Source organism: Corvus cornix, chromosome 23 (assembly GCF_000738735.6).
Source record: "Corvus cornix cornix isolate S_Up_H32 chromosome 23, ASM73873v5, whole genome shotgun sequence".
In the NCBI taxonomy this organism is placed as follows: Eukaryota; Metazoa; Chordata; class Aves; order Passeriformes; family Corvidae; genus Corvus; species Corvus cornix.
In genome coordinates, this window is record NC_046352.1 from 5,925,279 (window position 1) to 5,946,444 (window position 21,166).

The 21,166-nt window shown below is 60.3% G+C and overlaps 1 protein-coding gene and 1 long non-coding RNA gene across 3 annotated transcripts; one reads left to right on the top strand and one right to left on the bottom strand.

The window, feature by feature from the left end:
- Positions 1–953: 953 nt before the first annotated feature.
- SERINC2 (serine incorporator 2) lies at positions 954–11,704 on the top strand. The gene is made up of 10 exons (XM_039564698.1): positions 954–1,069; positions 7,201–7,362; positions 8,102–8,289; positions 8,396–8,475; positions 8,587–8,724; positions 8,839–9,008; positions 9,252–9,342; positions 9,459–9,594; positions 10,358–10,594; positions 10,948–11,704. The coding sequence occupies exons 1-10, from the start codon at positions 1,031–1,033 to the stop codon at positions 11,084–11,086; spliced, it is 1,380 nt and encodes a 459-aa protein (XP_039420632.1). The 5' UTR covers positions 954–1,030; the 3' UTR covers positions 11,087–11,704.
- Positions 11,705–17,947: 6,243 nt separating this feature from the next.
- LOC120411213 lies at positions 17,948–19,775 on the bottom strand. 2 transcript variants are annotated; one of them, XR_005603603.1, is made up of 2 exons: positions 19,627–19,775; positions 17,948–18,471 (listed from the first exon to the last, which is right to left on the bottom strand). It is a non-coding gene; the product is annotated as an uncharacterized LOC120411213 (long non-coding RNA). The 2 variants fall into 2 exon arrangements; XR_005603602.1 differs by having other exon boundaries at positions 17,948–19,128.
- Positions 19,776–21,166: the final 1,391 nt, after the last annotated feature.

A 21,166-nucleotide genomic window follows, 5' to 3' on the forward strand; every position in this document is an offset into this window, starting at 1 on the left:
ACGGGATCCAGAGATCCCATGGGCGAAGGCAGGAGCAAGGAATTCAGACCCTTGGTGGAAGAGGGGATGCTGCAGCACACCGGCTGTACTTCAGTGCTGCCTGATGCAGCCCAGGACACCTCTCACCTCCTGCACTGCTCTCGTTGCTGCCTCGTGTTCCCCCCGGTGCCCCCCAGCACCCCCAGGGCCCTTCCCAGAGCTGTTTTCCAGCTGAGAGGCCCCCAGCACGTATTGGAAACTGGGACTGTTCTCCCCAAGGCCAAAACTTTGCCATTCACTCTCCCTGTTGAGCTTCCTGAGGTTCCAGTCAGGCTCCTTGCAGGGCCTGAAGGGGCTCCAGGAGAGCTGCAGAGGGACTGGGGACAAGGGATTCAGGGCCAGGAGCCAGGCAATGGCTTCCCAGTGCCAGAGGGCAGGGCTGGGTGGGATCTTGGGCAGGAATTGTTCCCTGGCAGGGTGGGCAGGGGCTGGCATGGAATTGCCAGAGCAGCTGGGGCTGCCCCTGGATCCCTGGCAGTGCCCAAGGTCAGGCTGGAGCAGCCTGGCACAGTGGGAGGTGTCCCTGGGGTGGCAGGGGTGGCACGGGATGGGCTTCAGGATCCAACCCAAACCACTCTGGAATTCCATGACTCCTTCCCGCGGGCTGCTTCTAGCCCAGACAGGGTTCCCGGCCATCCCCCCCAGCCCTGAGGATGTCCCAGAGCCCCCACCCCGGCCCGTGCTCATGGGGTGGGTGGGGTCCCCTCGGCGGTAACCGGGGACGGAGGGGAATGGAGGAGGATGAAAGGGAGAGGGATGGAGAGGGATGGAGAGGGGGATGGAGGAGCAATGGAGGGACTCCCCTGCGGCCGGGAGGGGCCCGGACCATCCCTCGCTCCCCGCTCCGCCGCCGTAGGGGCCGCCCCGGGGGAGGCGCGGCGGGAGCGCCCGCCCCGAGCTCCCCGGTCCGGGCGGAGCTAACGCGGCGGCGGCGGCGGAGGGAACCGGGAGCCGGGAGCCGGGAGCGGGATCCGGGAGCGGCGGCAGCACGATGGGGGCCTGTCTCGGGGTCTGCTCCCTGCTCAGCTGCGTGAGTGCCCGCCCGGAGCGAGGGGGAGCCGCGACGTTGCGGTGCCGCAGCGGCGGGCGCGGCCCGGGGCGGGCGAGTCGCGGCTGCTGCGCGTCCGGAGGAGGGTCCGGGGAGGCCCGGGGAGGGCTGAGGGACGCCCCGGGGATGTGCCCCGCTACACCCGGACGCGGGGGGGTCCAAGGGATTCCAGGAGGGTGATGCGGGTGACCCCCGGGGGGTGCACCCCTGTGTACATGGGGATGTGGGGCACGCCCGGGGGATGCGCCTCTGTGTATGGGGGGGGATTCCGGGGGTGCGTCCCTCAGTGGCTGGGGAGATGTGGGGGATTCCCGGAGCGGGGCGTCCCACTGCCTCCGGGGTATCCATGGGAGACACAGAGCGTTCACTCCAGAGAACTCTGGGGCTCATGGTGGAGGGGAATGGGGTGGGTGGCGCACCCCAGGGCACTTGGGGGATGTGAGAAGCCTCAGGAGCGATGTGCTGCTGCACCTGGAGGAGCTGGGGGGTCCTGGCCCCGCCAGGCAATGAGGGGCTGGGGATCCTGCCTGGTTCTCACTGCCGAGCCCCAAAGTGGGGATGGAGTAAGAGAAGGGGCTGGGACTGGGGGTGCAGGGGGCTGTGTGTGGGGTGGCCTGGCCCACGGCGGGCGCAGGGAGTGGTGATTCGGGGGCCCGGGGCAGGCTCAGGGTGTGCAATTCAGGGTGTTGTGCCCTGTGACGTGGGGTGTGTGGTTTGGGTGACGCAGGCACCTGCTCACACCAGCCCTTCCTTCCCTGCTGGTGCCTCACCTGTGGGCACGGCGCCAGGGCAGGGCCGTGGAACCAGCCTGGGAGCTGTCGGCCTGGAAACCTGGAAATGGGACCTCTTTTGCAACTTGCCCTCCGAGTGCTGGAGGTTTCAGGAACAGGATGTTTAGAAATGAGGGGTCGGAGGGGGGTGGTCTGCAAGGCCCCCCCTCTGTGACACATTCCCATACTTTTCCTTGTGGGCAGGTATTGGGAAAGCAGGGAGCTACCCAGAGCAGCGCTGTGCAGGTTTCTGGATGAATTCTTGGTGGTTTTTTCCCCCCAAAAACTGTTGTGGCTCAGACTGTGGTAACAGAGTAGAGTCACTGTGTGGGTTTAATTTTCTTGTTCCTTCTGGTGGAAGTCGTTGACAAAGGGGCTGTTTTAGCACCGGCCTGAGCTGAAGAACCACAACACTGAAAAACCCCAAAGCTGAACCAAACAATGCCTAGTCTATGTAATTTTAAAAAATTATTATTTTTCACAAGCTTTTGTTTAATTATCTTGTTGACGAAAGGCCTGTTTTTGCACAGGTCTGAGCTGAAGAACCACAACACTGAAAAAACCCCCAACCAAGCTGAACTCCCCTAGTCTGTGTCATCTTTTTTTATTATTATTAATTTTAACGAGAACATCCTGACTAACCCCTTCTGCTCCGCCTGCATCCCTTGAGTCACAGCACCACGAGATTGCCGAGCTCTTTCTTCAGCGTTTTCCCGTTAAAACCCTGCAAGCTGCTCCTCGGTGAAACCTTGCATCACAAATGGAGAATTTCTCTTTCCCCGCCTCCCGTGGTTTTCCAGGCTCTGCCCATGGCTGCCGTGAGCAGTGTGGTCATTCTGAGCTGCCTTCTTGGGGTTGGGGGTGCCAGCAGAAGGCTGCCCCAGCCAAAGCAACCTCAGGGGCTCAGGCAGCCCTTAGGCACCTCCTGGGGACACTCAACCTCGTGGTACCGATCCAAAGCCACCTGCCGGGCAGGAAAGCCACCAGCTCCGCAAGCCTGTGCCTGTCGCGGTGGGTTTGGTGCTGATTAAGCTGCCCGCTCGTTAACTTGGCAGCAGAGAAACACCGGTTGCTCGGCATTGCTTTGGGTTGACTCACTCCCGGTGTTCCTGGGACTGCCGGGGTGAAGGCAGCTCAGAGATGTGATGTTGGGGTGGTGTAGCTGGGGTGATGCGGTTGGGTTGGTGTTGTTGGGGTGATGTTGGGTGGGTGTTCTTGGATGGGTGTTGTTGGGCTGGTGTAGTTCACTCAGTCATGTTGGGCTGGTGTTGTTGGGGTGGTGGCGTGGGTCAGTGTTGTTGGGGTGATACTGGGTGGCTGTTCTTGGGTTGGAGTTGTTGGGGTGATGTTGTTGGGCTGGTGTAGTTTGGTTTGTGTAGTTGGGCTGTTGTTGGGGTGGTGTAGTGGGGATGATGTAATTGGGGCGGTGTAGTGGGGTTGGTGGTGTGGGTCAGCGCTGTCGGGGTGATGTTGGGTGGGAGGTTTTGGGCTGGTATTTTTGGGGTGATATTGGGCTGGTGTTGTTGGGTTGGAATAATTGGGGTGATGTTGGGCTGATGTACTTTGGTCGGTTGTGTTGGGCTGGTGTTGTTGGGGTGGAATCGTTGGGGTGATGTTGGGCTGGTGGTGTAGTTGGGCTGTTGTTGGGGTGGTGCAGCTGGGAAGATGTAATTGGGGTGGTGTAGTTGGTGTTGTTGGGGTGATGTTGTTGGGGTGATGTTGGATGGTATAGTTGGGCTGACACTGGCTGGGTGTTTTTGGGTTGGTGGTGTTGGCGTGATGGGCTGGTGTAGTTTGGTCGGCTGTGTTGGGCTGGTGTTGTGGTTGGGCTGTTGTTGTCGGGGTGGTGTAGTTGGGATGATGTAATTGGGGTGGTGTAGTGGGGTTGGTGTTGTTGGGGTGATGTTGAGGGGGTGTTTTTGGGTTGGTGTTGTTGGCCTGGTGTAGTTCAGTTGGTCGTGTTGGGCTGGTGTTGGGGTGGTGGAGCTGGGATGATGTAACTGGGGTGGTGTAGTTGGGTTGGTATTTTTGGGGTGACGTTGTTGGGCTGGTGGTGTGGGCTGGTGGTGTGGACTGGTGTAGTTTGGTTGGTCACGTTTGGCTGGTGTTGGTGTAGTTGGGCTGTTGTTGTATTGGTGTAGTCAGGATGATGTAATTGGGCTGGTGTAGTTGGGTTGATGTTGGGATGATGTTTTTGGGGTGGTGGTGTTGGGCTGATGTAGTTTGGTCAGTCGTGTTGGGCTGGTGTTGGCGTAGTTGGGCTGTTGTTGTGGTGCTGTTGTTGGGGTGAAACTGTTGGGGTGAAATATTTGGGGTGCTGTTTTTGGGGTGCTGTTGCTGTATGGGTGTATTTGGGGTTCCTGTGGTAATTCCCTGGCTCTGGCCACGCTCTCCTGGCCCCTGGGCAGGGGAGGGATGGAGCAGCCGTGACGCCCGGGTCTCACTGGAGGTGAGCTGGACTCACCTTCATGAGGAAGTCGGCAGTGAAACTGGAGAGTTTAATCATCCACCAGCGGCTGAAAACCGACACTTCCTCATTAACCCCCAGCTCTCCTGCTGCTGCAGCCACTTCCCTCGCTGGCTTTTTCCATCCTTCTCTTTGTCTCTTGGTTGTGTTCACATTTTTTTGGTAACTGTAAAAGTCTTTGGAAGGAGAATCAGAGTGTCCAGGGACACTTTTCCTGGGATAAAAAAAACCTGGGAGGCTTTTCCTTGCTGTTAACCTTTGTTTTTTAGAGAAAAAGGCTGAAATCAGGAGTGCCCAGGCAGCTGGAGGGGTCAGTGTGTGGCACAAAGGGTTCCTTTGCTTCACTGCAAAGGAGCTTTCAGGGAGTTATCCTAAAAGGATATCCTAAAAGGAATCCACAGGATTCCCGTGTTACGGAGCAGAGCAGTGGAATGGGGATGTTGTATCCCGTTACCTCAGCGGCTGCAAGGGCCTGTGAAACCTGAACTACAACCACGGAGTTTGGCTGCGGAAGAGCCCTGCAAAATCAATCTCCAGTGATACTGAGGGCTCCTAAAAACCTTGTGCCTGTTCAAGCGAGTCCGGAGGAAGCCACGGAGCTGCTGCAGGGCTGGAGCCCCTCTGGAGCCAGGCTGGGAGAGCTGGGGGTGCTCAGCTGGAGAGGAGAAGGCTCCAGGGAGAGCTGCGAGCCCCTGGCAGGGCCTAAAGGGGCTCCAGGAGAGCTGCAGAGGGACTGGGGACAAGGGATTCAGGGCCAGGAGCCAGGCAATGGCTTCCCAGTGCCAGAGGGCAGGGCTGGATGGGATCTTGGGCAGGAATTGTTCCCTGGCAGGGTGGGCAGGGGCTGGCATGGAATTGCCAGAGCAGCTGGGGCTGCCCCTGGATCCCTGGCAGTGCCCAAGGCCAGGCTGGACATTGGGGCTGGAGCAGCCTGGGACAGGGGGAGGTGTCCCTGCCCATGGCAGAGGTGGGATGGGATGGTCTGAACCCCCAAACCACAACTTCCTAAAGAACACCAAACCTCAAGATTTTCCCATCCAGCACCAGTGATTTTGGGACTGGTGCTTTTTGTTTCAGTTGGCACTGAAGGAGGAGGAGCTGGAGGTGTGGATGGAGCACTGGGGTGCTTTGCTACATCAGGAGGAATAATGCAGGAATTCTGCATTTAAAGGGATTTTTGTTGTTGTTCCATGGTTTGTTTTTTTTTTAATTTGAAGGGAAATACAGCAACGCCAGCACATTTTAATGCACTCTGATGCACGTGGTGCATTTAATGAGGCTGAAATGAAGCAGTCTCTAATTGAAAGCCATTTCCTCGTGCTTCCAGGTTGGAAACACAAAGTGAGGCCCTTCGAGCAGCTCCTGGAGAGGCAGGATGAGGGTTTCCATGGGATACCGGGGGTCTCTCACCCTGTGGGTACCAGCAGCTCTTAATGGGGCAGGGATGTGGGGATAAGAGGAATAAGTAGGAAGGAGGGGATTTTTCTCCAATAACGGTGTGCTTATGTTTAAAAAAGATTCGAAGCCACCTTTGGTGATTTGGGGACATCAAAGTGGTCGCTTTGCAAAGGGAGCCACAGGCCTGGGCTCCCGCTCACACAGCAGCTCCACCCCTGGTTGTGTGTTCTGCCATGTCCATTGTTTACTCTGATTTCAACAATGAGAAATACACCTTTGACTCGATGCCGAGCCATCTGTGATTAATACCGATGGCAGGGCCTGATGTGGGGGCACGTGGCCACAATAAACGCACAACCCATGCACATCCCTGAAGAGCAGGAGAGAGCAGAGCCCTCCTCCTGCCTGCAGGGGTGTCTGGCTGCTGTGCCGAAGTGCAGGAGAGGAGGAGCAGTTCCACGGGAGCAGGGTTTGTTCTGCACCGTCCTTGTGCGGGAAACTCGCACCCGTGTTTTGGTATCAGTGAGGTTGGGTTTCCTCAGCCAGGATTTCCCTGGTTCCCCAGCAACGGGAGCCTCTGGAACGGGGTGCACCTGGCAGCACTGCCCATGCTGGATTTGGGGACACACCGGGGACTCTCGGGGGTGCTGTGCCTCAGTTTCCCCACCTGTAAAGTGGCCCTTGCAGAGGGGGAAGGACAGCAGGACTGCTTCCCCCATGATGGTGATCTCAGTGTCTCCCCAGCCTGGATTTGACTGAAAGGACAGCCTGAAATTATTTTGGGAACCTTATTTCTGTACAAAAAGGAGGCTCCTGCAGGGCAGGGCTTGGTTTGACCGGACCTCTGCATGAAGCACATGAGGGTGTCTCCAGACTCTCAGTGGCATTTTCCACGCTGGCTGTTCCTGTGGCTCTTTTGGTTTTCAGCAACTTTTTTGGGGGGGATTTGGTGCCGTTTCCATGAGGTCCTGTATTACCGCAGGCCTCGTTCCTACGGTATATCACTGTGTCCCGCAGCCGTAGGGAGGAGGAGGAGAGAAGATCCAGCAGGCAGGAATTGTGCAGCAAGATTGATTTATTTAATTATTTTACAAACTCTTTTATAGACTTTTTTCTTCATAGTCTAATTGGACAAAGGACCAGCCACCTCTTGGGGGGTGATTGGCTAAAATCCTAAAACATCCATTGTCAAAATATTTTTCTACTATACCATAAACAAGACTTTTCAAGGTTGCAGGTGGCTTGGTTGTTTACATTCCCTGCTACCTCTTCTGTGAGAGAGAAAAGTCTCTCACGGACTTAGAAAATAGCAAGAAAATCCTCGCTAGTGGCATTTTTGTATCTACGGTCCTGTGAGCTGTGGTGTGAGTAGCTCTAAGCAATGGTGTGGATTCCCAGTGGGATCTCCTTAGGGATTGCCTTGGGCACATATTTTGGGGCCCATTTCTCCCCCTCAACTCGGGCTGGTCTCCTTGCAGGTGTCGTGTCTCTGCGGCTCTGCCCCGTGCCTGCTCTGTGGCTGCTGCCCCTCAACCAAGAACTCCACCATCTCCCGCCTCCTCTTCACCTTCTTCCTCTTCCTCGGCACCCTCATGTCCATCATTATGATAATCCCTGGCGTGGAGAAGGAGTTGCACAAGGTAAAGAACTCCTGGAGGTCGCTGGGAAGAAACAACCCAACTCGTGGTGGGGACGTGAAGCTCAATCAAAAAAGTGAATTTTTGGGTCACGATGTGCTCCTGTTCCTTTTTTTCTGAGCATCTCACTGGGAGAAGGTGTTTTTAGCCCTAGTTTTCCACAGAGGGGAGAATGCAGTGGGATCATTTCGTGCAATTTTTAGTTTTCCCAGGTGTCTCCCTGGAAAGTTTCCTACATCCTGTTTTTTGGGGTTCAGCTGATGACTTGCACGTCAAGGAGGTGGGACTTGAGGAGGAGGGAGCAGAGCTCTGCCAGCTGAGCTGGGCTTTAGGGAAAGGCCATTTTCATCCCAGCTTTCCACTGACTGGCTGGGTGGCTTTAGCTGTGTCACCTCACCACTGTCCCCAGGCAAGTGGCATTGGAGCAGTCATGGTCTGGCCCATCTTTAGTGGCACCAGGGCTTGTGAAGGGTGTGGAATCACAGAAGGGATTGTGTTGAAAGGAATCTCAAAGCCCAGCTCAAAGCCGTGGGCAGGGATGCCTCCCACTGTCCCAGGCTGCTCCAAACCCCGTCCAGCCTGGCCTTGGACACTTCCAGGGATCCAGGGACAACCACAGCTGCTCTGGGGCTTCCCAGTCCAGGAGCTGATCTTCAATCAGCTCAATCCAAGACCTTCCCACAACCACCAATCCCCAGCAGGATGTGCTGAGGTGATGCTCACTCCCCCGCCACAATTCCAGCTCCCCGGTTTCTGTGAAGGCAGCAGCTCGGTGCTGGAGGTCCAGCCCCACCTGGACTGCAGCAGCTTCCTGGGCCACAAGGCCGTGTATCGCATGGGCTTCGCCATGGCCGCCTTCTTCTGCCTCTTCGCCGTGCTCATGGTGTGCGTGCGCAGCAGCAAGGACCCGCGGGCCGTCCTGCAGAACGGGTGCGTGTGGTCCCTTTGGTCCCCGGGCTGCTGGGGTGGGGGTGGGCAGGACGCCCCATCCCTGTCCCCGCTGGGTGCACACCGTGCCTCCTCTCTCCTCCCACAGCTTCTGGTTCTTCAAGTTCCTGGTGCTGGTGGGGATCACGGTGGGGGCCTTCTACATCCCCGACGGTGCCTTCACCACAGGTGAGGAGCTGCCCGTGCTCTCCTGGGCACCTCTGCATGGGGTTAAACCCAGGCCTGTGCCCCCGAATCTCACTCGCCCTGCTCTCAGCTGGTTTTTCTCCTCCTCTCAAGTCTGGTTTTACTTCGGTGTGGTCGGCTCCTTCCTCTTCATCCTCATCCAGCTCGTTCTCCTCATCGACTTCGCGCACTCCTGGAGCCAGCGGTGGCTGTGCAACGCGGGCGAGAGCAACGCCAAGGGCTGGTACGCAGGTGGGTGTGGTGGCAGCGCCCGTGGCTTGGGGCTCAGCTCATCCCAGGGCCTGGTGAGGCTGAGCTGGCTGCAACTGGGGGCTCTGCTCCAGCCTCTTTGGTGTCCTCCCCCAGCCCTCTGCACCGTCACCTTCATCTTCTACGCCGCCTCCATCGCGGCTGTTGCGCTGCTCTACGTCTACTACACCAAGCCCGAGGGCTGCACGGAGGGCAAGGCCTTCATCAGCATCAACCTCATCCTCTGCCTCATCGTCTCCGTTGTGTCCATCCTGCCCAAGATCCAGGTGAGGTGGTGGGGAGCACCCAGGAGGCCGGGGCTGTGTCACCCTGGGGTACAGGAGCACCCAGGAGGCCGGGGCTGTGTCACCCCGGTGTACAGGAGCACTCAGGAGGGGCTGTGTCACCCCGGGGTACAGGAGCACTCAGGAGGGGCTGTGTCACCCCAGGGTACAGGAGCACCCAGGAGGCCAGGGCTGTGTCACCCCGGGGTACAGGAGCACCCTGAGCACCCACTGTTGTGTTTGCAGGAGGCTCAGCCGCACTCGGGGCTGCTGCAGGCGTCCCTCATCACCCTCTACACCATCTACATCACCTGGTCCGCCCTGGCCAACGTGCCAAGTAAGGCAGACACAGCCTCGGGTTTGGGAGAGGGGAGGATGGGGCAGGAACGCTCACCGGGGTGGGAGTTTGTCCCTCCGTGTCCTTGGGGGCTGACCCCCCGTGTGTCCCCTCAGCCCAGCGCTGTAACCCCACGCTGCTGGTGAGGAACAGCACTGGCCCGGCCACGGCCACCGAGCCGCCGACAGCCTGGTGGGACGCCCCGAGCATCGTGGGGCTGCTGATCTTCATCCTCTGCACCCTCTTCATCAGGTGAGCTCTTGGCTCGTGTCCCTGAGCACAGAGCCATGGGAGGGGTCTCTGGAGGGGAGGTCACACCTTGGTCCGGGGGTTTTGTCACTGAAGGCTCCTTGCCCGCCCATCCCAGCTGCCCAGGGTGAGCAGAGTCACTGTTTTTAGGGTTTTCCCACAGCCCCAGATTGCTCTGCCTGTCCTGGGGATGGCCCCAAGGACAAAACCCCTGCCATGGCAGGGCCTTATCAGAGCTGGGCACTGGATCCCGTACCTCAGCCTGCTGGCAGTGCTTTGCCTGATGCAACCTTGGCTTTCTGCAGCTGTTCTCGTTGCTGCCTCGTGTTCCCCGGTGCCTGCCAGCAGCCCCAGGGCCTTTCCCGGAGCTGTTTTCCAGCTGAGTGGCCCTCATTCCACATTGGAAACTGGGATTATTCTCCCCAGGGCCAACCTTTGCCATTCATTCTCCCTGTTGAGCTTCCAGTCAGGCTCCCAGGACCTAAAGGGGCTCCAGGAGAGCTGCAGAGGGACTGGGGACAAGGACGACAGAGATTTTAGGGTTTCCTCACAGTCTCTGTGCCCTAAACTGCCCTGACTGTCCCACACCTAAAGGGGCTCCAGGCGACCTGGAGAGGGACTTTGGACAAGGGCCACAGTCACAGCTTTTAGGGTTTTCCCACAGCCTGCATCCCTCAAACTGCCCCGGGGACGGCCCCAAGGACAAAAGCCCCGCCATGGGGGCGGTGACCAAGCGGTGCTGATCCCCTCGTCCCTCTGCCCGCAGCCTCCGCTCCTCGGACCACCCGCAGGTGAACAAGCTGATGCTGACGGAGGAGAGCGGGGCCGGGGCCGGGGCCGGGGCCGGGGCCGGGGCCGGGCCGGGCGGGGCGGCCGAGGAGGGCGGGGTGCGCCGCGCCTACGACAACGAGCAGGACGGCGTCTCCTACAGCTACACCTTCTTCCACCTCTGCCTCCTCCTCGCCGCGCTCTACATCATGATGACCCTCACCAACTGGTACAGGTGGGCAGAGCTGCCGCGGACACCCAGGGCTGGCCCCGCTCCTCCACGTCCCCTCCTCCTGGGGTGCTGGTGCTCCCGTGCTGGGCACGGCTGAGCTGTGCGAGGCCGCCGGGTGTGCTCCCTTATCAGGTTAATTATCTTTAGGGTTGTGCTTGGGCTTGCCAGCGTCCTCTGCTGCAGCCCGGGATCCCTTGGGATGAGGGGGGAGCAGGGACCGAGGCCCTTGTGGGGTCACACCTCCTGAGTGGCCACAGCCATGGGGCTCCCCCGTGTTCCCTGGGTGGCACCCGTCCCTCCCGGGGCGCTGGCAGGGTGTCACGGTGATGGTGCCACCCTCCTGTTCGCTGTTTCAGGCCGGATGAGAGCTTGCAGGTGCTGAGGAGCCCCTGGACGGCCGTGTGGGTGAAGATAAGCTCCAGCTGGGCCGGGCTCCTGCTCTACCTCTGGACCTTGGTGGCTCCGCTGGTGCTGCCGGACCGGGACTTCAGCTGAGGTGGCCCTGGAAGTGCTGCTGCCATCGTGGCTTTGTCCGTGGAGGCTGGGGACAGCCCCAGCTCTGCCTCAGCCTCAGTTCTGCTGTGCTGGGTTGTGCCTTCTTGCAGCTCTTTTGTTTTAATTTGAAAGGGATGAAGTGCCAAGCAGAGAAAATGAAGGGCTGAGAGAGAGACCTGAGGGTGTTTTCAAAGCTCTCATCATCTCCGTGTTCGTGTAGTGCCTTTGGCAGTGCCTCCAGACCCTCTGCACCCCGCAGACCCCACTGCCTTGCCTTGCGAGGGTTTGGTTCTCACCAGCTGGTGGTGCCCCGGGACCGTGGTGCCTTTTGGGGTCTCTGGGCTCTGGCCGGGTACCAGGACCCAGGACCCGGCCGGTGTCGTGTCCCCAAACAGCCCGGAGGAAAACGAATCCCAGGGACTTGTGGCTGGAGGCAGAGGTCCCGCTGCAGCCCCAGCCTCGATGGTGGCCGCAGCTCCTCGGGGCTGTCCCGGCAGGAGGACAGGTCCCTGTCCTCTCCAGAGCACAGGTCAGGTTTCCCACAGGCTGCGCCGGCCTGGCCCCAGCACTTTGCCTCGTTAATAAAATCTCATTTGGAATAAACACGGTGGATTTGTGCATTTGGAGTCTTTCCTGACGTGTGGGTGCCCAGGAGGCAGAGGGAGGGGGGTGTTTGACCCCACAGCGGGGTGGGGGCACAGCTGGCGGCCCGGGGTGCAGGCAGGGGTGGCATCACTTTGGGGCATGGAAACTTGGAGCCCTGGACCCCATTGCCAGCCTGTGACAGCCCGAGAGCCGTGGAGGTGGTCAGCAAAGGGGGTGCACGATGTGGGGTGCACGATGTGGGGTGCTGACCGTGCCCAGGGGCACCCGGGGATGGGGTGAGCCCCGCGGCGGGGCACACCCAGTGCCGGGGGGCACAGAGCAGGGGGTGGCCCCGGCTGGGAGCTCTCCCTGGCAGGAGGTCCCTGCCCTGCGGCGGCCGCGGGGCCGGGCGGTGCCCGCTGCCCACCCGTGAGCCCACCCCTGGGTTCCCGGCCATGCACTGCATTCCCGTTCCCATTTCCATTCCCGTTCCCATTCCCATTCCCATTCCCATTCCCATTTCCATTCCCGTTCCCGTTCCCGTTCCCATTCCCATTCCCGTGCGGGGCGGCTCCAGCCACGCGATGGCGCTGCGAGCCCGCGGTGCGACTCCTGCGCCCCGCACCGGCACCGATCCGGCACCCGGTGACCCCCGCCCGCACCCAGTGACCCTTATCCCGCACCCGGCACCGATCCCGCACCCATCCCGCACCCATCCCGCACCCACTGACCCCCATCCCGCACTCGGCACCGATCCTGCACCCATCCTGCACCCACTGACCCCCATCCCGCAGCCGGCACCGATCCCGCACCCATCCTGCACCCACTAATCCCCATCCCGCACCAGGCACCGATCCGGCACCCGGTGACTCCCACCCGCACCCAGTGACCCCCATCCCGCACCGATCCTGCTCCCAGTGACTCTCATCCTGCAGCCGGCGCTCAGCGTCCTGCACTCATCCTGCACCCTACATAGTTCACCCAGCACCCTATAACCCTTACCCTGCTCCCAGCACTCTGTAACCCTCATCCTGCACCCTTCATCCTGCACCCAGCACCCCTCACCTTTCACCCTGCACACTCATCTTTAACCCTTCACCCCCCTGCACCCTTCATGCTCAGCAGCAGCGGCATTTCTGGGAGAGCTGGGGGTGCTCAGCTGGAGAGGAGAAGGCTCCAGGGAGAGCTGCGAGCCCCTTGCAGGGCCTAAAGGGGCTCCAGGAGAGCTGCAGAGGGACTGGGGACAAGGGATTCAGGGCCAGGACCCAGGCAATGGCTTCCCAGTGCCAGAGGGCAGGGCTGGATGGGATCTTGGGCAGGAATTGTTCCCTGGCAGGGTGGGCAGGGGCTGGCATGGAATTGCCAGAGCAGCTGGGGCTGCCCCTGGATCCCTGGCAGTGCCCAAGGCCAGGCTGGACATTGGGGCTGGAGCAGCCTGGCACAGTGGGAGGTGTCCCTGCCCATGGCAAGGAGTAAAACTGGAGGAGCTTTAAGTTCCCTTCCAACCCAACCCATTCCGTTTCCATGATAATTTGCAGGGTGAATAATTCATCAGCGAACATCTGCCACCTCCAGCTCAGCAGAAAACACAGCCCTGGGCCCGGTCCCCTCCCTGCCTGTCCCTGCCCCGAGTCACAGCTCCAGCCTGGAGAGCGGGATCACACCAGGGGCATGCTGCGATCCCCCCCCCCCCCCCCACTCATTATCTCCCCATTAATTGCTCTAATTACTCTCCCTGGGGGGCCACCCCGGAGTGATGAATGGGGGGGGGATTAGGGTTGTGTGGGACTTTGGGGACCCCGGGTAAAGCCATGCAGCTGTCACAGAAGGTGACTGTGACCACTCCGTTCCCAAATCAATCGGGATTTAACCCCAGGGGTGGGCACAGGACCCTCATGGGGTCACCAAGGGCTTGGGACCATGAGAAGGGAGGATCCCCCAGTGACTCCCAGGTCGGGGCGGTGGGGACAGAGCTCCCACCCTGGCTCCCGGCGATCCTGCTGCTTCCAGGGGCTCCCCGGCATCATTTTATTCCCTTTAATGCACGGGCTCCCTTGGTTTTTATTTTATTCCTGGGATTAACACATCGGGCAGCAGCCGGACTGGCTCCTGCTCAAAAGAGGAGGGGAAGGCGTTTACATAATTCATTGAAATGAGGCACCCGAGGAAACCCGAATTGGACTTGCAGCGTGTTTACAGAGCCACGCAGAGCTCCGCCATCCGCATCTGGAGCCATTAATGCCTCCCAGGCGGAGCACAGGCCATGGATAATTAATTAATTGTGCAGCAGAGCCCTTGCCCAGCCTTCGAGAGAACGCTCGGGGGCACAGGGACGCCCAGCGCTCCTCCCCTGGCCTGCGGATTTGTTTCTCCCGAGCTTTTTCTCCTTCCCAAAATGTTCCTGGGGCCAGGAAGATGCTGGGGAGTGGTGGGGTTGAAGCCAGGGGAGGAATGAGCCGGGCTGGGCTGGAAAATCCCTGCCTGGGGGGGTTTGTGGGGAGGAGGAGCCCTGCGAGGGCTCCGGGGGGCGGTGGCAGTGCCAGGGCTGAGCCCTGGCCTGGGGAGGGGGGACAGGAGGGGACAAACCCCCCTGCAGCGGGGAGGGGACGCAGGGACCCCTCGGAGGGGACACAGGGACCCCTCAGAGGGGATACAGGGACACCTCGGAGGGGACAAACCCCCCTGCAGTGGGGAGCAAAGGGCCCTGCCCCAGTTAACCCCAAACATCCCGGTTTTGTAGGATCAGACACCAAGAGGAGGGGGTCTGTGAGACATCGGGGGTACCCCGAGCACCCTGCCCCACGCTCAGCCCCCTCCTGCCCTCGGGAATCTCTCCCTGTGGATCCCACAGGGGCTGGAATCCCTCCCTGGGGTGCTCCAGCTGCGGCACCCGGAGGCAGCTCCAGCTCCAAACCCGGCCCTGATCCGGGGGATGCTTTGGGGGGCTCTGAGGAGCCCCCGGCCCTGCCCAGGGACACGGGGACACCTCAACCCACCGAAACCCTTCATTTCCACCCCCTGCAGCTGGGATTGACTCCTCAGCCTCCCCGCTGCTCTCAGAGCTGCTGCCTCTACCCTCAGCACTGCTTTGAAGAGCAAAGGAGGGATGGGAAGGAAGACAGGGAGGGAAAAGAGAAGGAAAAAAATTGGAAAACCTCCAGCTTGAACCCTGCTGCTGGAGGAACATCTGTATCTATAAATATCCGTGCTGGAGTGGGAACAGGCTGTGTCTGTATCTGCAGCAGCTCCCGAGGCAGCAGCAGCCCCGGCTCACCCCGCTGCCGCTCCAGCACTGGAACACACTCCAGGCCCCGCAGCCCGGCAGGAGATTTTGGGGATAAAACCCCCAAGCTGGTCTTTGATAAACCAGGGAATAAAGCAGGGTCGTGTTCGTGTTTGCAGCGCGCGCCCGGCGAGGGCGAGCGGCGGCCCTGGGGTCACTGGGGCTCTCTGGGGGCGGTGGGGCTGTCCTTGCTGGGACACGGTGTCCTGCTGCTGTGCCACTGCGCTGCCACTCCGGCCGGGACCTCGACCACCCCTCCAGCCTGGAGCACATGCGCTCAGAGAAACCCACACCCCAATCCCGTATCCCAATCCCACATCCCAATTCCATATCCCAATCCCGCATCCCAATTCCACATCCCAACCCTGTATCCCCAGTCCCGTATCCCCAGTCCCGTATCCCAATCCCGCATCCCAACCCCGCATCCCAATCCCACATCCCCAGTCCCGCATCCCAACCCTGCATCCCAATCCCGCATCCCAATCCCACATTCCCAGTCCCGTACCCCCAGTCCCGTATCCCCAGTCCCGTATCCCCAATCCCACATCCCAACCCCGTATCCCAATCCCACATCCCAACCCCGTATCCCAATCCCACATCCCAATCCCGCATCCCAACCCCGCATCCCAATCCCGTATCCCAACCCCGTATCCCAATCCCACATCCCAATCCCACATCCCAATCCCGCATCCCAACCCCGTATCCCAACCCCGTATCCCAATCCCGTATCCCAATCCCACATCCCAATCCCGTATCCCAACCCCGTATCCCCAACCCCGTATCCCAACCCCATATCCCAACCCCACATCCCAATCCCGTATCATGGTTTGAGACAGGGGGGACATGCAGGGCACCCCAGAGCTGCTCAGCACACAGGGTCCCCCCACATTGCTCAGAGTCCCCTGAAGTGAATCCCATCCTTATCCCTCCTTTGGATCAGGGCCATAAATCCTCAAGAATTCCCTCATTTGGCTCAAGGAAGGGGGGCCTGGAGCTCCTCAGCTCCGAAGATCCCTGAGGACCGAGCGAGGAGTGCAAACCTTTCTCTGACAGACCTCTGGCTCTTCCCCCCAGTTCTCCCCATTTTTTCTGGCTTCTCTCCTCCCAAAATTCCTCCCCGTGCTCCCAGTCGGGGCCTGTGGGGTGGTTTTATTCCCATTGTTGGGATGCTGCAGCTCCAGGGGCTGCAGCCAGCAGCCGGCTCCTGGGACACGCCACTGTCGCAGCTTTGCGAGGACCCAGCGCATCCCAGATCGCGGAGATTCCCGTGCCAGGAGCATCCTCCCTCCCGGCACGTAGGGCCCGGGCAGATGGGAAACCCTTGGGATCGGCTCCGAAGGCAGCGGTGTGGGAAGCACGGGCTGCCCGCACGTCTCCCTCCTCCTCCCCGGGGTCTCCTCCGGAGCACCGCGCCAGAGCCGCGTTGTTTTTCCCTTTTTGTGCCTTTTTTCTTCCCCCCGTCTCCCTGTAACAACCAGGACTTTTCACGAGCCGCCTCCCTCCCCCTCTTTGCCTCCCTGACTCATTCCCGCTGTCCTTCCAGCCGGGATGTGCCGATCCCCACGTCCCGCGGGAGGGGCGATCCCGGGCCAGGGGACGTCGAGGGACTGAACGCGGCGCAGGGAACATTTCCTTTCCTTTTGTGCTAATTCCAGCCGGGAATTCCAGCGCCAGACACAAACAGCTCCTCTCCAAGGGGTTCAGAGGCAGAATCCCCCCACCCCGCGGCAGTGGGGCTTTCGTGGATCCTCATGGAGGGACGGGGTGGCCTTTTCCGAGCTAAGCCATTCCATGCTGGACGCAGGGAGGACAGCCTGGTCAGGGGCTGCTCCAGCACCACTCTGGGCCCTCCCTGTTGGTGTCTGGGGAGGGGACAGGGTGGGGTCACCCCGGTCCCGCCGTCCCCGCTGGGCTGCGAGAGGGTTTGGCTCCTGCTGGGATGGAGGTGGCTCCCTGAGCCCTGGGGTTTGTCCCCCAAACGCAGCAGTGCTGCCACATGGCAACCACCCGTGCCAGCCGTGCCCCACTCCTCTCAGGGATCTGCAAGGCTCCTGGGGGCTGCCAGTCCTGTCGCTGTCCCCAGAGCCCTCTGGGGACAGTTGTACTCCAGGAAAACAGTGAGGGACAAAAGCCACCAGCCCCTTCCATCCACACCCCCTTGATCCACAGATCCAGTCACTGACCCCTCTTCAGGTGTCACACCCCAGCCCCACCCCTAATCCCAGCATCCCCCCCGAGCCCCGTTAAGGGCACTCTGCACCCCATTAAAGGGGTTCAAGAGCCTGGAGCAGTGGCCACTGCCACAGAGGGACCCAGCCCGGTGACAAACTGGTATTTGTGGCACCCAAAGCCACGCTGGACACCCCTCGCTGTGCTGTGGCTCGCCATGGAGGGGTGGGAAGGCACTGAACCCTTCACTGAACGTGTGGGGTCGTCGCTGCGCAGGGCTCCAGTCCCATCCCAGCCTCTGAATCAGAGAAAAATAGAATGAAAAAATCATGGAATCACTCACAGGGTCCCAGAATCAGAGAGTCACAGACGGGTTTGCGTTGGAGGGAACTTAAAACCCCTGCCATGGCAGGGACACCTCCCACTGTGCCAGGCTGCTCCAGCCCCAATGTCCAGCCTGGCCTTGGGCACTGCCAGGGATCCAGGGGCAGCCCCAGCTGCTCTGGGCACCCTGTGCCAGGAAGATTTTTCTCCCTAATATCCAATTTAAATCTCTCCTCTTTTAGTTCGAAACTGTTCCTCCTTTACCTATCACGATCTGCCGGTGTTAAAAGTCCCTCTGCAGCTCTCCTGGAGCCCCTTTAGGCCCTGCAAGGGGCTCGCAGCTCTCCCTGGAGCCTTCTCCTCTCCAGCTGAGCACCCCCAGCTCTCCCAGCCTGGCTCCAGAGGGGCTCCAGCCCTGGAGCAGCTCCGTGGCAGGGACATTTCCCAGTCCAAAGCAATGCCACTAAATCAGAGAATCACGGAGTCACGGAGTCACAAACTGGTTTGGGTTAGAAGGGACTTTAAAGCTCATCTCCTTCCAGCCCTGCAGAAGCATTTGGAGACCAACGCAGTGGGGTGGGGCATGAATGCAGATTGATCCCTGTGCGTTTCTGTCAACAAATGTCCCTTTGTGCCCTGACATCCTCACCGGGGCTCTGCGGAGGGAAATCTCCGGGCTGTGCCCTCCTGGGCACGGGAGGATGGACCTTGGTGCCACTGCAGTCGCTGCTCCTGCAAGGCTGCAGCCTGGATTTGCGGGATTTAAGGGCTGGAGGATTTACAAGCTTCATTTTGTTGCTTCTGGTGGAAACAGCTGGGAATTGAGGAGAGCCGAGTGTTGGTTCTCCCCTGGCAGGGATGCCCCGAGCTCCTGCCCCCTGACCCCACTGCAGAGGTGCCCAGGATCCTTCCTGGGGTGACCTGGAAGCCGCTGGTGACAGCTTTGCCCCTCTCCCTCGGTGCCACATCGCTTTTCCTCCCGGATTTCGGGGGAGGAGAACTCTTTGCCAAGTTGCTGGAAGCGCTGCAAACACAGATTTGAGTGTGAGACACCACCAGAGCCCCAAACCTCCGCTGCTGGGCCCAGCCTGGGCGAGTCCCGAGGACACCGATGTCTGAGTGACACTCTCGGTGTCCCAGCCTCCTGCCGTCCCCTGCTGCAGCCCCGGGCAGGGTGCTGGGGGTGCTGGGGGTGCCTTCCCACCCACGCCCAACCATCTGGGGCTGCATGAGCGAGGCTCAGCTGACGGCGAGCAGCGCCCGCGGGCGGGGGGACCGGGGCGAGCGTGGCTCGGCTGCGCATCCCCCGCTGCCAGCGCGGCTGCCGGGGCTGGGAAAGGAGCAGAAATTCCTTTTTCCAGGAGGTAAAGGCTGAGGAGGTGTTGGGGAAGGTGCTTCGTTGAGCTGGATGTTTCCGAGAGCACGGAAAGGAATCTGCTGGAAGAGGCTTCTCCCTGCGCAGGGTGCCCGGGTCGTGTCCCCGCGGCTCCCCGGGGACAGCAGCTGCTCAGGAGCCTCCCCCGTTCTCACAGCCCCGCGCTGGGGATGTCACCGCGGTATCAGAAATAAACGAGCAGCTCAGGCTGTCGCCGGGGGAGCTGCAGCCTGGACGCGGCCGTGGTCACATTCCGTCCCTCCGGCCACCGGTGCGGCTGGTCCGGCCCAGCCAGCGGGAGCATCCCTGCGTGGGAAGGAGCACCCTGAGCACACCCACGGCCCTGGGACAGAGGTTCCGCGGCTGGAGCCGCTTCTGGAGCGTGCCCGGCTCGCACCAGCGCTGCAGCAGGCGCAGGACGGGCCGCTCCCCTCCTGTTTGTGCTGTCCTGGATTTTCCTGGTGCTTCCCGCAGGATCTATAACCCACCGAGCCCAGGATGGCCCCGAATAAATCACTCCTGACCGACCTTTCCCTCTCTGGGCATTAAATCCCCCCGAGAAGAGTTAAATCCCTGCAGCCCCGGGGATGCTGCATCCCCTCAGGCGAACCCTCCGCTGCTGGAGCTGTGTCCCGCCTGTGCTTTCCTGCAGGGACCATTCCCAGCTCCGTGGGCGCCTCTGCCGCGTCCCCAACACCCAGCGCGGAGCAGCCTGGCGCCTTCCCGTGTCTTCCAGTGATTTCGCTGTTTCCAGGTCCCCAAGCCCCGTTTCTCTCCTGCGACAGCTGATCGGATCTGACTCACGCTCGGCGTGTGATCGGCTCCAACCCCGGCGCTGCTGCTCCTGAGCTCCGCCGGCTCCTTGTGCTCTGGGTTTGTCCCACCGGGGCAGGACTGGATGGGATCTTGGGCAGGAATTGTTCCCTGGCAGGGTGGGCAGGGGCTGGCATGGAATTGCCAGAGCAGCTGGGGCTGCCCCTGGATCCCTGGCAGTGCCCAAGGCCAGGCTGGACATTGGGGCTGGAGCAGCCTGGCACAGTGGGAGGTGTCCCTGGGGGTGGCACTGGGTGATCTTTAAGGTCCCTTCCAACCCAAACCATTCCATGATTCCATAAAAACCCCCAGCAATGTCCTCCAGGTGACTCTTTCCAGCTGTGCTATCCCAGTCCTCACTGCCTCCAGCTTTTGCTGCTTTTCCCTGCGATCGGTAGCAGTTAATGGAGTTCTTTCACATCTTCAACATCCCTGGAGGTGTCCAAGGCCAGGCTCGATGGGGCTGGGAGCAGCCTGGGACAGTGGGAGGTGTCCCTGCCATGGCAGGGCTGGGATGGGATGAGCTGTAAGATCCCTTCCAACCCCAAACCATTCTGGGATTCCCTGATTCTTTCCCTTTCCCAAAGGCACAGTCTCAGTGAAGCAAATCACAACATCCAGCCCCAGAAGGAACCTCCTGGAGCTCTGAGCATCAGCCACAGCCCGGCAGTACCCAGAGCCGATATTCCTGACTGGCATTACTTTGGAGAGAGGATGAGACAGACCCTAATACGGTTTTGAAAGATGATGCAAGCGGGCAGGAAGGATTGCTGGAGCTTATTTCCAACTGTGGACACTGGGAAAGGAGCGGGGATGTGGCCACAGCTGAGCTGTTCCTGTTCCCAGGCACACCCGAAATCCCTGAGCTGTTCCCAGGGACACCCTGAATCCCTGAGCTGTTCCCAGGAACACCTCAAATCCCTGAAATATTCCTACTCCTAGGAACACCCCGAATCCCTCAGGAGCTGTTCCCAGGAACACCCCAAATGCCTCAGGAGCTGTTCCCAGGAACACCTCGAATCCCTGAGCTGTTCCCAGGAACCCCCTGAACCCCTCAGGAGCTGTTCCCAGGAACACCCCAAATCCCTGAGCTGTTCCCAGGAACACCCTGAACCCCTCAGGAGCTGTTCCCATTCCCAGGAACACCCTGAACCCCTCAGGAGCTGTTCCCAGGAACACCCTGAATCCCTGAGCTGTTCCCAGGAACACCCTGAACCCCTCAGAAGCTGTTCCCAGGAACACCCTGAATCCCTGAGCTGTTCCCAGGAACACCCTGAACCCCTCAGGAGCTGTTCCCACTCCCAGGAACACCCTGAATCCCTGAAATATTCCCCTTCCCAGGAACACCCCAAATCCCTCAGGAGCTGTTCCCCTTCCCAGGAACACCCCAAATCCCTCAGGAGCTGTTCCCCTTCCCAGGAACCCCCTGAACCCCTCAGGAGCTGTTCCCAGGAACACCCCAAATCCCTCAGGAGCTGTTCCCGTTCCCAGGAACACCCTGAATCCCTGAGCTGTTCCCTTTCCCAGGAAC

What these genes read in the sequence shown, in the direction of transcription:
- SERINC2 (XM_039564698.1), top strand. Translation starts at nt 1,031, where the DNA reads ATGGGGGCCTGTCTCGGGGTCTGCTCCCTGCTCAGCTGC. An exon ending in CGACGGTGCCTTCACCACAG is followed by an intron (nt 8,476 to 8,586) that starts GTGAGGAGCTGC and finishes CCTCCTCTCAAG; the next exon opens with TCTGGTTTTACTTCGGTGTG. An exon ending in CTCTGCACCCTCTTCATCAG is followed by an intron (nt 9,595 to 10,357) that starts GTGAGCTCTTGG and finishes CTCTGCCCGCAG; the next exon opens with CCTCCGCTCCTCGGACCACC.